The following is a 15,213-nucleotide window of genomic DNA, read 5'->3' on the forward strand; positions in this document are numbered from 1 at the left end:
TATTTGAAGCTGTTGTGTATCGGACTTGGGGAATGAATCCTAACGTGTGGATAAGAAATAATTACCGGCGTTGAGTGGAAACAAACAACAGACTGTTATTATCTGAGTGACGTCTCTGTTTTACTACTTTAGACGTGCCAACTTTATTCTCTAGTACTGTTTATTCCGATGGTACTTGAAGGGAACACTGCGACCACACCTCCGTCCCTTGCCCTGTCAGGTGAGAAGAAGAAAACCAAGCCTTACCTGTGTGGACTCACGTATAGGCGCTTCAGCGGAGACTGAGCTTCTCGGTGCCAGAGACTTCCTGAGCCGTCTAAGGGGGGGTTGAACCGCGGCCGCAGCCATGGCCGAATCCCAGCTCATGTGCATGGAGGACGGGCAAATCGGTGCCAAAGTCCCGGAGTCCAAGCCGGAGTTTTACTACAGCGAAGAGCAGCGCGCAGCCATCGAGGAGCTCGTGAAGAACGGAGACGGCGCCTTCAAGACGAGGCTCAAAGAAGATAACGTCAAAGACTTTTTAGCCGCCAGGGAGGTCAAACTGCTCCTGAACACGTTCAGAAAGTACGACCTGAAGGATGACAGCGACAGCAGCGGCGGCGACAAAGCGGCGGAGCCGGTGGCGAGCGCCGGCGCCGGCGTCGAGGCGGATTCGGGGGTCCATTCCACCTACTGGCCCCAGATGTCGGACACGGAGGTTCCGCCGCTGGACATCGGATGGCCCAACTCCGGGTTCAAGGGGGTGACCCGGGTGGCCGTGCACACACACCCTCCCAAAGACAACGGACCTCACATCAAGGAGGTGGTGCGCCGGCTCATTCAGCAGGCCAGCAAGGTGAGGGTCCGAAAAAGACTCACCGCAGGTCTGGTCTAAAGGAGACAAGGGCCAGGACCAGGACTAGTGTTGGTGACAACTTCTCAGGGAAATATTTACTTAGACTTAGACTTTAATGATCCCCTGTGTGGTCACAGTTCTTAGTTACACACACACACAAAAAAAAAAACTCTTAACGACCACCAGTAAAAACAAAGATAAAAAAACGAGAATAAAATTAAAAAAAAAGGAAAATCTAGGAAAATACAAAAAATATAATATATTTAATAAAATGTAAGCAAAAAAAAGTAAAATCTAGCAAAATACAAAAAATATAGTGTAAGCAAAAAAACACACATACATATATATGAACAAATCTACACACAATAGAGATGGGAGAATATGCACTATATGCACAGGATTTATAGCAATGTAATAGTAATAGTAATTAATGTAACATTAATAACATGGAGTCATCTGTTGCAGAAAGGTGAGCTGTTGTACAGCTGGATAGAGTCAGGAGCGAATGACATCCTGTAGCTTTCACTGTGGGACCCCTGTGAGTTTCCTGGGCATACAGGTGGACACTCCCTTTTCTAGGCAAACGTGCAGGGTTAAAAAGTTAAGATGGAGTGCGTGTCAGGGGTTGATATGGGGCAAGGAAATGGTTTTGTTTTCTCTTTCAGCCTCTGTCACTTACTCCACTTGTATTGCCTGTTGGCTGGAATTCCATTTCAGCTCGGTTACATTCGCAGGAAAGAGAGAGGTGTAATTTATCGCCCTTTGAAGGGAGCCGTAACTTTTGCATCCGTTCCTTCCGTTCAAATAGTTGTTCATTGGTGCTCATTTTGATATTTGGTTGTTTTGAAGATGCCAACTCGAGGAAAAGCCACTGGGAGGAATGATGGGGTATTCTAATGGTGGGATATGCGAGTTTGACTTATTCTGAATGGAATGCTTGTATGGCAGCCACCATACCGTTCGTTGCGAAGAGCCGCTTGATGCGCTCGGTTCGTTCGCGAATGTCACAACTGTATTTCACAGTTCACTGCTGCTAGCATCCAGGGGATGGCTAGCATAGTCAGAGGGGCTAAAGAAAGTTTGGAGGGCTCTGACTGCTGGAATCAACCCCAGTAATCAAGCCACGAACTTGCGCGGACAAGCAACCGGACGAAGGAAATTGAAGCGTACGCCAACGTACCTAAGACAAAAGACAAGTTCGATCATGGTGCACATGAATGATCTGAATGACTAAAAGCAGGAAAACAAATTACACAAAAACTCATGGGGGCTTTCCTCCAATTTAGCTACAAGAACTTTAATGAGGATGAGCGCTGATGTTGTCTCTACCGTTGTCATGTGGAATAAGATAAACAGGCCCAGACTGGGAGTGGGTCTGTCCACCCACCGTCTCCTCTTACTCTGTTGTCTTGAGCTACACAAGGCTCAGGTGGGGTCGGTGAATGTTTGCGGGAGTATTTCCTCCTGACACAGTAACTGAGGGCCCGAAGTGGGCCGGTGAATAATGTTTACTCATGGGCCGCCGTAGCTGCGCTGAGTCATCTGCTCCGTTTGCTCACGGGCTCCTCTCGGCTCACCCTGGGAACGTGACACGGGCGTGTGTCAGGCTCTTATTCATTAAATCGAATTGATTGTGTGAGGTATCTTAGTATTTTCCCTTTGAAATCCCCGCTCTGTCTCTGCCCTTGCCCTTCCTTTTGCACACTCATGTTCTCGCGCTCTCTTCTGCCTGATCACTCACCAGTTCGTGCCATTCATTCGAAAGAATTGCAAGTGGCAAAACAGGATCTTTGGCTCTTTTGTTATGCGTTTTATGAGGAATGGCATCACAGTATGCGTATCAGTGTGCAGCTGACACTACTTTCCTTCCTGGTCGTTCTGATTTCCTGTCATTCTTCGTCAGCATGGATTTTGTCAGCTGGTTTCATTTCCCACTTGTTTTCTGGACAGTTGTGGAGAAAGAAAAAGTAAAATCACTCTCCATGTATTATACACATTTTCCTTTATTTGTGCAGCCATCCTGACTGTGACTGTTCCTCAAAATGATCAGAGTTGCTAATAATAAACACGCGAACACAGGTGGCTTGAATGTGGAGCAGCCAGTTCACCGGCATGAACACGTTCATCTTTGCGTGCCGTCTTTCTTTCTTTTCTTTTCTTTTTTTCATCTGATTTTCTTCCTCACTCCGGCTTGAAGTTTATGAGCCTGTGTTTGACACGTCCCGGCGTGCACCTCTGTTGTTCTGCCCCCCCGCCCCCCAGGCCCTCTTGGCATTTTTTCTCAGTGAGACACTAACACAGGCCTCCCCTGCCCTGACAGAGGAACATTTGTTGCAAACTCAAAGAGGCACTTTTTCCATGACTTTGCTTTTCAGGGAACAGTGAAACAGTTGAATAACTCACTTTTTTTTTTTTTTTCCAAACCTCCACTCTGTCAGCGTCCACTGACGCTGAGCCTCGACATGTTTGGCAGGACATCCCCTGTCCTTTTGTGTGGCCCCGCTTTAAAACCCCTGTCTTTTGTTGTCGTCTACACACATGATCTGGCGGCTCTTAAGCTGCAGGACCGAGGAGTCGTGCGGTTCGTCTTGACCTACATATCATGACTTCAACTGACCAGACTCACATGAATACACTGTCCACTGAACTTTTCCATTTTCAATTTCAAATGTTTTATATGAAAATAGAGCCAAAATACCCACTAAACATGTACCAACAGTTCATTACGACAGGGTTAAATGAACCAACACCTCTTTATTGTGCTAGAGCAGTTTAGAATAAAGAATGACAGGAACAAGGGGTAATAGTTCAGGTTACTTTATTGTGCCTCAACATGGTAATTTGTTTTGCAGCAGATATCAGATACAGTCACACACACAATAAAGAGATGGCCTACCTTTCAGGCATGGCGAAAAACGGTAAACAATCAATAAATAGTAGGTCAATAAACCACTTTTGAATGCGTTCATAGTCCAAAGGTCACTTTAACTGTTCCTATTCCCTTCTACATGGGTGTGAAAAAGTGTCGGCCCTCTTCCTGATTTCTTATTTGTTTGTCACGCTTATCAGATCAGATCGTCAAACTAAATATTAATCAAAGATAACACAACACAAAATGCAGTTTTAGATGAAGGTTATTATTATTGCTGTTATTAAGGGGAAACAAAATCCAAGCCTTCATGGCCCTGTGTAAAAAAGTAATTGCCCCCTGAACCTAATGACTGTCTGGGCCACGAGATTTTACAGCACTGTGAATATTGACCCACTCATCTTTGCCCAATTGTCGTAATTCAACTATACATATAAAATGATTAGAATTAATTTTTTTTAACCCTTTAAAGGCCAGTATTCTTCAAAACTATAAACATATAAACAACTCAAATAGTTTTCTGAAAACACATTCCATTGAATATTTGCTTATTATCATTTTAAGGGCCTCATATGTGTCAATGATTCGCAGCAACGTTGATTTTGACGCCTCTTTTTTTTCTACAGTGGCAGACTAAAGTTAAATTTAGCCTATAATGATATATGATGATTTTCACTGGACTCCAGCGGGTCTGTTTCTACCTCTGAGGCCTCCCCCATGTCAGCCTCAGTGTCCTAGGAGGCAAATTAGGAGCAAATAAACGACCTGAGCAAGAACTGATAACGAAAGTGCAATTTATTTTTTGGTTCTTGTTCCAAAATGTTTTTATCATTGAATTATTTTATAACGTAGAGGTTGGCCTACTAAGAGATAAGACTTTGGACACACAATAGTTTTCAATGTGACATTTTTAGGTGTGTCAGTTTGTGGTTAGCTTAGCCATTTTAGGCTAATTTAAGGACCAGGACCTGATACCACAGTTCTTGAAAAATAGAAAAGTCACAAAAATGTCCCCAGGGACTCTTAAGGGTTGAGGTCATGCCACCGCATCTCGGTAGGATTCAGGACTTTGATGAGGCCACTCCAAAGTCTTCATTTAGTTTTTCTCCATCCATTCAGAGGTGGAGTTGCTCAACCCAAGTTTGTTTCAGTTTATGGTCATGATGAACAGATGGCCAGACATTCCCCTTCAGGATTTTTTGGTAGACAGAAGAATTTATGGTTCCATTTATCAGAGTAAGTCTTCCAGGTCCTGAAACAGCAAAACAGCCCCAGACCATGACAGTACCACCACCAGATTTTACTGTTTGTATGATGTTCTTGTGCTGAAACACTGTGTTACTTTTACTCCAGATGTAATGGGACACACACCTTCCAAAAAATTCAGCTTTTATCTCGTCAGTCTACAGAGAATTTTCCTAAAAGTCTTGGGGATCATGAAGATGTTTTCTGGTAAAACTGAGACGAGCCATTATGTTCTTTTTGCTCAGCAGTGGCTTTGGTCTTGGAACATGTAGGCCTTTTTAGCCCAGTCTCTTTCTGATGGTGGAGTCGTCAACACTGACCTTAACTGAGGCTAGTGAGGCCTGCAGCTCTTTGTATGCTGTTGTGGGGTCTTTTGTAACTTCTTGGATGAGTCGTCGTTTTATGAGCTCTTTGGGTAATTTGGTCAGCCGGCCACGACTGGTAAGGTTCACCACTGTTCCATGGAGTCCCAAAGCTTTAGATATTGCTTTATAATCTTTTCTGGACTGAATTGGAATGAACTCAATTACTTTCTTTCTCATTTGTTCCTGAATTGTTTTGCATCTCAGCGTGATGTCCAGCCTTTGAGGTTCTTTTACTTTACTTCACTTTGTCAGGCAAGTCCTGTTTAAGTGTTTTCTTATGTGAGAACAGACGTGGCAGTAATTAGGCCTGGGCGTGGCTACAGAAATGAACTCAGGTGTGGTAAACTGTAGTTCAGGTATGTTTAACAGAAGACACAGAGCCATGTATGTTTGGATATGTTTGACCTTAAAAACTGCATTTTTGTGTTTACTTGTGTTATCTTTGTCTTATATTTAAATTTATTTGATGGTCTGAAACATTTAAGTGTGACAAACATGCAAAAAAATAAGAAACCAGGAAGGGGGCAACTCCTTTTCACACCACTATATGTTTATGATGTATATTTACTTCAATTTCTATTTCTTGTACATTTGTTCTTATGCAAATCTTGTATTTTTTTTCCTTACATGATTTTATTTCATTTTTTATTTTTTAATTATTTGTTATCTTACACCTATTGTCCTTTTTTCTACTGACGTTTGGAGTGTTTTGTTTTATGTGTAACTCAGCTAGTCAGAAAAAGAATTTACTGTAATTTGGCACGGTCGCTCACTTGGACTCAAAGACGAAGCTGATTTGAATTTGACCTCTCAGATGCATTTTTGGCCATTGTGTCATATGCTAATTGTGGCAAAGTGCCCCCACAAGTGCCCAATACAATACAATGATGGCATTATATGTCCAAAATGTCAACTACCCTGTGACATATGTTTTCTGCCAACAAAAAAAAAAAAAAAACGTTTCAAGTCCTTATACTAGGTGGACAGAAGGTTAAGAAAATAAACTTTTAAGTAAAATGTCTTATAGGATGACAGGTCTTGTATTTTAACACACACTGACTGAGATAACAATCAGAGTTCAACATTGGCTACGTTCCACTAGAGGCTCTGAGAATGATCGGTATGACTCTGTTCCTCCTTTACGAAGTTAGCTTTAATTAGATTTGGTGTTGGCTGCTAAGTTTAGTAGACACTCCTGCTTCAGACTTTCTCTTGTTCTAAGTCTTTGCATGACCTCAATCTTGTTATCGCATCATAGCACATGGCTGTTAATATATTTACAACCCTGGACACTGTGGCTATGTTCTCCAATTTAAAATATGTATACACACACACACATGCGCGAACACACACACACATGTATATATAAAATGAATGAATGTCAATGGGGTTTTAGCGTTTTTTGTTTGTTTTTTTCCATTCATTTTTGCAGCTATTGTGTTTCGTCCGATTATATAATTATTATCCCCTAGACTGGCATTGAAAGCGAAAGCAACATATAAACCTCTTCTAATGCCAGTGATTTGCAGAGAGATTTGTTGGCTTAAGTCTCAGATTCCTTCACGGATCTTCGTTTGTTGGTTATAAGCCTTTATCTGTGTGACCTGTCTGCCTGACTGGGACACAGCAGAAGGATAATAAGTAGGTGTGACTCTTTCATGAGGCCTTTCAGAACCCACAAGTTTAATGTAATAGCAGGCGGCTGAGTGCTTTAGTTAGACAGACTAGTTTTACTTTGTGGTTCCTTTGTTTGAAGCGTAGGCGTTTGTGAACGGACTGAATGGTTTTGGACTTCTTATTTTTTTTTTTGTTATTTCCTATAAATAGAAAATGTGAAGACTAAACCGAGGTGAAGGGTTGGTTTCTGTTTCTGCCTGCGTTGTGCGTTCAGTCTTTATTTAATCTTGAATTCTGCTATTTTAATTAGCTGTAGAGCAGTAAATGGATACAGTAAATAGATTTTTTTTTTTTTTTTACAGATCTAATTAATGTTTCTCTTCCAGGTGATAGCAATAGTGATGGACATTCTCACGGACGTGCACATCCTGCAGGACCTGATGGACGCAGCTTCTCGCCGATCTGTGGCAGTTTACATTTTGCTGGATGAGCCAGGTGTGCCGCACTTCCTGGATATGTGCTCCAGGCTGCAGATCGGCGCACAACACCTCCGGGTAAGAGTGCTCTTTTACGTAGGAATTTAAGGGCGGATGCAAATTCAGTTAAAAGCTGTCAGGTGTGCTCCTGTCACTTTCACCGTCACCCATAGTTTCTGTTCTGGTTGAATTTGTGCAACGCTCCTTCTATCACACAACAAGTAAAAGAGGAAGCTTTGCATCCGTCTCCTGGTGACAAACATCCCCCTAACTCATAGATGTCAAACTCAGGTCCAAATCTGGCCCACGGACTGATTATGAAGATAATATCAACCAATACTGTTAATCCCAGTGATCTTTGCTTGTGCGTTTCCCCGTCAATCAAGACCAGCAACCTCATGCTACCAATCACTTTGGGAAAATTTAAGCCAAACCCCTCCCCAAAAATGTCCAAGCGAAAGATGGAGCACAGGAGCTTTCAAGACGGATAAGAAGCAGATTATCTGTTCATGAATGTAAAGGGCAGACCTGTTTGTCTTGTGTGCAGAGCCAATGCGGCTGTAACGTGGCTGGAACAATATAACGTAGGTTTCTCATGCATTTATAATATTAAGCTTTGCTTGCTCCAGATTTTCGATTTTTCAATAAATATCGAGTCTGGCCTGCGACTTGGTCCCAGGTTTTCATTTTGGCCCACGGTGTATTGGAGTTTGACAGGTCTGCTCTAGCTGCCAACACCCTTTGCAATTTAGCTCCCTCTTGTGGTGAGGAAAGGTGCAGCACAAACAGAAGCCACATTTAGTCTCACTACTGCCAACAATACTTTAAAACAGTACATATTACTCATAAAGGGATTCTTGCAGACACAGTCACGGACAGGTATTTTACCTTTTATATTTCAGGGACCTGTGTCCTGCTCCTGAGAATGTTCTTCACTAAAGCTCTCACCTGGAAGAGAAACACATTTTAGCTTTAAAAATGCACGGCTGAAAAACTAAAAATAATGGCATGCACATTCAGTATTTGGGGGTTTGCATCCCACAAGGACACGGAGCCCTTGTAGGATATAGCCATAATTTTTTTATGAACTGGCTCGACGTGAGTTAAGTGGCAAAAACACTTTAAACTATTTATTACGAGCCTCAAACAAAATATGTGTGTGTGATGGGTGTAATTGAAAGGCACAAAAGCCTTAAACAAGCATACAGGCCTGGGAGAGAGAGATGAAGCCACTTAAGTAGGATTAGGTCCTATTTACTCAGGTCAGGTGTGTGCTGTTTCCTTCCCTACACAAACACACTGTGCACCTGCTGAGCTCTATGAACTGATTTTTATAGTCACAGTTTTAAAGTCACCTGTGCCTGTACAATTTCTCTTGCTGGACGTTGCTGTTGTTACTTCCTGTCCTTAACCCGCCCGTGTTCCTCTGTCATTGCAGAAAATCCGAACCAGGACCCTTCAGGGAATCGGCTTCAATTTATCCTCTGGCAAATTCCCTGGTTCACTCTGTAATAAATACATGCTGGTGGATGGAGACAAGATCATGTTTGGCTCCTACAGGTGAGTTTTGTGCCGCCTTTGACTCATGTTTTCAAAACAGAACATGTGGGCACTGATCAGCTAAAACATTGAAACCACTGTTGGAAGTGTATAATGATGATCATCTCATTACAGTGCAGCCTTTCTTCCTGGTATTTGTGTGGATGTTACTTAAGCACGCAACTAAACGTTGTTGCTGACCAGGTGTCCCCACCCTATAGCAACAATACTCCTGAACCACAGCAGCCACCCAGAGCAGGACAATGTGGCAATAAAAAAGAAAAATGGCCCAAAGGTATTGACCTGGCCTCCAAATTCCCTAGATCCCAAACTGATCAAGTGTCTGTAGTATGTGTTGGAACAAGCCTGATCCACAGACGCACCCTCTCTCAGCCCCCACCACTAATGTCCTGGTGCCAGACACCCTCAGAAGGCCAGAGTCTCTTCCTCAATAAGCCAGAACTGTTTGGGTGGTGCCTCCTTGTTTCCTGTCTGTCTCTCACTGTGCTTTCAGTTAAAAGCTGAAAATGCCCAAAAAAAAGAGACCTACACAGTATCAAGCGCTGGTTTTAATGTAGTGGCTGATTGCTGTGTGTTGAGGGTATTTGAAATATTATTGTTCATTAATTACTCAGTCTGTGTGGACGATATTTGGAAAATTCTGACTTTGACAACCAAAAAAAAGCTTTAGTTGAAGTTGAGCTGGTATTTGCTCACAAGCAAAAGTAGCGAATTAAAAAAAATAAGGGTTTGACCTGAAAAATTAAATGTCAGGGTATCACAGATCCCAAATAATGGCTGTAAATGTCAAGTCTACAGAAAAGTGAACAGGGTTCACTGTTAAGCCCCTTAAAATTCATGTCATTTTCGCTTAAAATGCATAAAAAAAGGATTAAACAAAGTATATTTAAAGATTTTCTCGAACCACGTGGAGTACAGGCAATGATATCAGTGCTACTGGCACTGAGTAATAGGAATACACTGAAAAAGAAGGATTTTATGTCCACCTGTTATCCATTTTCACTAATATTTGCCTTCGTAGCTACGCACGTTGAGTGCTGCGTTACTCTAAGTACACATGCCCACTAGGGCGTTATGACCAAAATTCTGACTTGTATCAATGAAAACAATGGCTAAGCAATAAAGATCGAAGTATTGAACTTCATTCTTGTTCTCTACCTTGTCTGTCCAAGTTTCTCCTGGTGTACATCTCGTATGGACCGAAACATGATCACGGTAATGACGGGACAGGTCGTCGACTTCTTCGACCGGGACTTCCGTGAGCTTTATGCCATCTCTCAGAAGCTGAACCTCTACAAGGAGTTCCACGTTACCGCGCCCACTGCTGCCCCCCCGGTTCTCTCCAAAGTGGGCTCCAAACGCCCCGCGTTGCCAGCAACCACGTCCCGCTTCCAGGTGACCTTAGGGGATTCACGGAAAGCTGACATCCAGGTGCCCGCTCACAAATACAACAACCCCAAATACTTGCTGGCGTTTGCGGATGTTCCACGTCCGTCAGGGTCTCTGCAGGAGAAAGGACCTAACAGGGGTTTGGTTATGGCTGACCTGCTAGAGGGACCACGACAGGCCAGCAGCGTGACGATGGACCGGTCAAATCCACTGCCCTCAGAGGCCTCAAATGAAAGCTTTAGGAGACACAACGGCATCACGCAGGAGAAAAAGGGATGGGCCGCATTAAAGCAGAGGCTCTCCAAGAGGAAACCTTCCACTAAGCCTTCTGTTAAAATCAGCGCGAACACTGTACCCAAAGAAACGAAACAGACTGAGAATGAGGATAGTTCTGAGGTGACTGTCATAACACCAGCCAAACCGAGTAAGAAGCAGTCTAAAAGGAAATCTACACCACAGCAATCTGTCAGCACTGTACTGGACAATGAGAGTAAGTCAAACACATTGAGAACATATTGTACGTAAGTGCTAAATGATTTAATCCAGTGGTTCCTAACATGTTCTTGAGAAAAGGTGAGAGGTAACGTTGGAGTTGCCATAGGACATAGGTCTTCAACAGGGGGTCCGTGGATGTACTGCTGAGGGGGGTAAATGTCTTACACATTAACATGAATCCAACATATTTTAGTAACGGGATAAATGGAGGCAGAACGCTATCTTTCAATCAGCTACAGTGGCTGGGAGATGCAAATCAACACTACAAAAATGTGAAACACTCTTACAAAGTTTGAGACAAATTCACATTTTAGCAAAACAAATTAACAAGACACAAAACGCTTTTCACAAATGGAGAAACAAATTTACAAATGTCACCATAAGGGGGTGTACCAACTCTGAGGTGGAAACGGAAGTCATAACGGGAACAGCCAATGCGAGTTGCAGTTGTCGTTGACAGTGACCTCGTATATCCTGTTTTGAGGGCAACATAAGAGCCACTTGACACAGTTTTGTTTTTCGTTGTGGTCGGCCTTTAGAGTTTTTAAATGGCAGGGACCAGATTGACAGGGGGGGCCATCTCAACAGTTGGATTATGTTAAACAGTGTTAAAAGCAGCGTAGCACTCTCTATCTGAATATATGTCAGTGAACGTTAGCGGCTGCTAACGAAGCTAACCAATAGCGCTATTCACGTTCATTGACATACTTCATAATTTATATCTATAATTTGCACTAGATCAAGTTTAATATAGATCACATATAATAGGGGCATATAATACGGGCTCCCTATTTAATCTCTCCAATTGTTTGGGGGTTATGTTAAAGAAACGAGAATTTTCTGTCATCTTGTAAAACTACTCCTTATACTATTACAAGTTGGCTTCGTCAGAACCGGTAGAACCTGAGGGTCCAACTAGTGGTTGCACAGACTAGTCAGTTTGTCGACTTCCACGATTTAAACATGTTGACTAGTCATGCTAGCAGAGGAATTGTTCAAATCCTCGACAGAAATCAGTTAACAATTTCACCAAACGCTTGGCTCTTTAGCTGCAGTACATGGAGAAAACTTCAGAGACACACTGCGTTTTTTTTTTTTGTTTGCTTTGTTTTTAAAGGAATGGCTTCTTTATCCCATCTTACAACACAGTTTGGACTGCCATTAAATACTATTGATGGTGCTGCGTTGCTGCCTGTTTTTATACAGGCTATACATATCTGCAGCTCACAGCGCGTAGCACATGAGCTGTCTGTTGTCAGCGTGTATTCAGGTCAAGAGTATAGTAGATTTCACTGTTGAAAAGCATTACTTTCAGCTGTATTTTTACTGGTGACGTCATCGGAGACTACTCTGTGTCACCTTGACTTTCATCACAAACGGATGTAGCGCAACCCCAAGGACCCACTACAAAAGATCTGGAAACACTGAGCAAAATTCAGTTTTAAAACATTATTTTTAGATCTTGAAATGTCACCAAATGTCTCCCCCCACCAATTACTTTGTGTAACAGTGTGGTTGTTATGTCTTGTTTTTGTACCCTTTATTTATTGACTGATTTACTCCCTTTTCTCTCAGGTGTCAAGAGCCGCCCTCGAGGGAAAGCGTGCAAAATCTCCTGAGCTGAACACAGTTTGGATTACAAAATGACTTCCTTAACACCGACGTCACAGTTGGTTGTGAAATATTGCCGGTGTTGTGCATCCGGCTCCTACTGTGACAGAGAGACATTACATTGATAATTTTATGCTCTGTGCCAAATGTAAAGTGAAAGTATTGTGTAATATTCTGTGACCAAAATGTGACATTAAACTCACACGGAGATGTGAAGTGAATGACGTTGTTCAACTTGCTACATGCTGCATGTCAAGGGGTGCGGGGTTAATAAGGCAACAGGTGAAATGTCAGTTCTTGAAGATGATGCTCTGGAAGCAGGACAACTGGTCGTGGGGGAAAACAATGGTGGCTATGGGTCAGAGCATCTGCAACATTTGGTCTATTCGGATGTGGTCTGGTTAGGACCAACTAACAAGGTTGACCAGGGAAGTGACGACCAAGGCCCACCGTGAGGAGCAAAGACTTTCCTCTCGTGGTCTTATAACCCACAGAGGAGCTTCTGCTGCAGACATCAATTCACAGTGTTGGTTCTTTTTTTTTTTCTTTCTGTGGTGGTGCTTGGCCTGGTGTTGGTTTGTCTTTTACTCAGGGGAGAGCTGGACTACAGAAGCAGGTGGCAGCAGTGTGACACTCTGGGCAATCTTCTGGGGAATTTATGCGGACGTTTAACATTGTTGCAGGCTAAATACATCCTTTCAGTGACCTGGCAACAGCCTGTTTCGGCACCAAAAGGAAACTGGTTACGAGAACGAATTCATCTTGCAAGTTTCAAGACGTCAAAGCTCCACTGTTAATGGACTTCCTCTCCACAAAGTGTACGAAGTGAACAGTAAGAGGCAAGGCAGTGTCAGTGTTGTGGCTGCTTGGTTTGTGTGTTTCCCTGGTGATGACTTGTCTGACGCTTCGGGTTCTTCCCTGCTGAACTCTACCTGCAAGCTGAACAAAATGTCTCTGGCTGTTGAAAGAAGATTGTCATCTGTTTGTCTGTGTTTGTAAGAACCAGAGGAAGGTGTAGTAGGTCATGTTTTTCTTTGACATGACCCACTACATGCGCCTAGGATTTCTCTTTTGACACTGGACGCCTAAAGCAAAAGCGGGTGAATAAACATCAACTTCTGTTTAGACAAGTTAGTCATTGTGTGCTATTGGGTTTGTACAGTAAATGTTACTGTTTGATTCACATATAAATTATGACACATTCTGGTCTTGAAATTGTCTTGTAAAGGTGCAGCAGAGATTTATTTTTCAAATGTTTGGATTTTTGTGCAATGTATAAACAGACTTATTTCTCAGGTTTGGACAAAGGAGTATCCAAATATCAAAGTCATGTCACCAACAGTCCCAGAGCTGCTTCATCAACCTTCAACTCAGTCATACAATAAACTGTTTTCTGCATCCAGAAACACATCTGATAGTTCCCTGGGCTCCCTCTTAACTTTAAATGGCAGTGGTGGGATTTGAACCCACGCCTCCTGAGAGACTGGAGCCTTAATCCAGCGCCTTAGACCACTCGGCCACACTACCTCCAATACCATCCAGCTACAAAATTTACTAGAAAATGGTAAGAGAAATTGTGTCATTTTTGTGTCACAATGGTGTGTGGGTTTTAGCCTCACAAATCAAGACCGTTTGGGGTTGGATTCCACTGGCCGACTGGGGCCTTTCTGTCTTCCTCCCACCACCCGAAGACGTGCTCATTAGGTTCACTGGTGATTCTAAATTTGGCCGCAGATGTGGAGGAGTGTGAATCTCTCGTCTCGCCGTGTGAGACCACGATAGACTCGAAGGCCTGTGTACCCTGCCTCCACCCGAGGACGGTTGTATGCTGGTCGGACGTGGACACTTCATTTGTTGCCCAAAAAAACAGTAAAACAGTAAAAAATGAAGGAGTGTCAGCCCAAAAAAAAAACAACAAAAAAAACACAGTAATACGGTAAAAAAAAAAAACGTATGAAGGAGTGTCCGAAAAAACAACATGGATTGAATGAGAGAAGGCCTAGGTGTAGGTGGTGTGAAATCCTGTGTAAGGCCTTAGCGCAGGGGTGTCAAACGCATTTCAGTTTGGGCACCACATACAGTCCAGTGAGATAATAACATTGTGATCGCGAATGAATGACAACTCAAGATATTTTCCAGTTGCGTTAATGCAAACAAAAGCAAGTAAATTAGGAAAATGCTTATATTTAATAAACTTTCCTTCGTTTCTTAAGACAATTAAGTGGAATTTGGGCACATTGGCGTTTGCTGTTTAGTCCTTCTGTCCACTTCTCTTACTGCAGCAGTGGACAAATCAGTCTTCTATGAGATTTCCGCATGGAAATTCATGCCGAGGGCCGGATTCGATCCCCGGTGCTGCGCCTTAGCACGTGAGCCATCACTTTGAGTGAGCTCTCCTCATGCTGCATTTCGGCGACTAAACCCCGGCTGCACTTTGCAAAGCCGGCCGCTAGCTGCCCCTCTGCTTCTCTTTTCTGGCTGTTTACCCGCTGCTCAGATGTCAGAGAGAGGAAGCAGGGGCCTGATGGGAACTGAGGGCTGAGTTGAGGGTGTTGGTGTGACAAAGGGGAGGTTTTGCGAGTGGGATGTGGTGCAGTTGCGAAACAGGAAGCCAGAGCTGCAGCAGGAAGAGGTGTTCTCGCACTAATTTATAGACTAATTTTACTGACAGGCATTTATTTCCTGTGACACCCTCCTCTTAATGTTCACCCTGAGATGCTGCGATGAACTGATTTCACAGAACACTTGCAC

The 15,213-nt window shown here is 43.1% G+C and overlaps 1 protein-coding gene and 1 non-coding gene across 2 annotated transcripts; one reads left to right on the top strand and one right to left on the bottom strand.

Moving 5' to 3' along the window:
- The first annotated feature begins 219 nt into the window (after positions 1-219).
- On the top strand, positions 220-13,689 carry fam83fb (family with sequence similarity 83 member Fb). Its single transcript, XM_047578828.1, has 5 exons — positions 220-835; positions 7,318-7,485; positions 8,846-8,967; positions 10,140-10,846; positions 12,427-13,689. Exons 1-5 carry the CDS (start codon positions 347-349, stop codon positions 12,468-12,470), a joined length of 1,530 nt encoding a protein of 509 aa, XP_047434784.1. The 5' UTR covers positions 220-346; the 3' UTR covers positions 12,471-13,689.
- A 218-nt stretch (positions 13,690-13,907) lies between these two features.
- Positions 13,908-13,989, bottom strand: trnal-aag. The gene has a single exon. It is a non-coding gene; the product is annotated as a tRNA-Leu (tRNA).
- Between the last annotated feature and the right edge of the window lie 1,224 nt (positions 13,990-15,213).

The sequence above is a fragment of the Mugil cephalus genome, chromosome 2, assembly GCF_022458985.1.
Source record: "Mugil cephalus isolate CIBA_MC_2020 chromosome 2, CIBA_Mcephalus_1.1, whole genome shotgun sequence".
Taxonomy (NCBI): domain Eukaryota; kingdom Metazoa; phylum Chordata; class Actinopteri; order Mugiliformes; family Mugilidae; genus Mugil; species Mugil cephalus.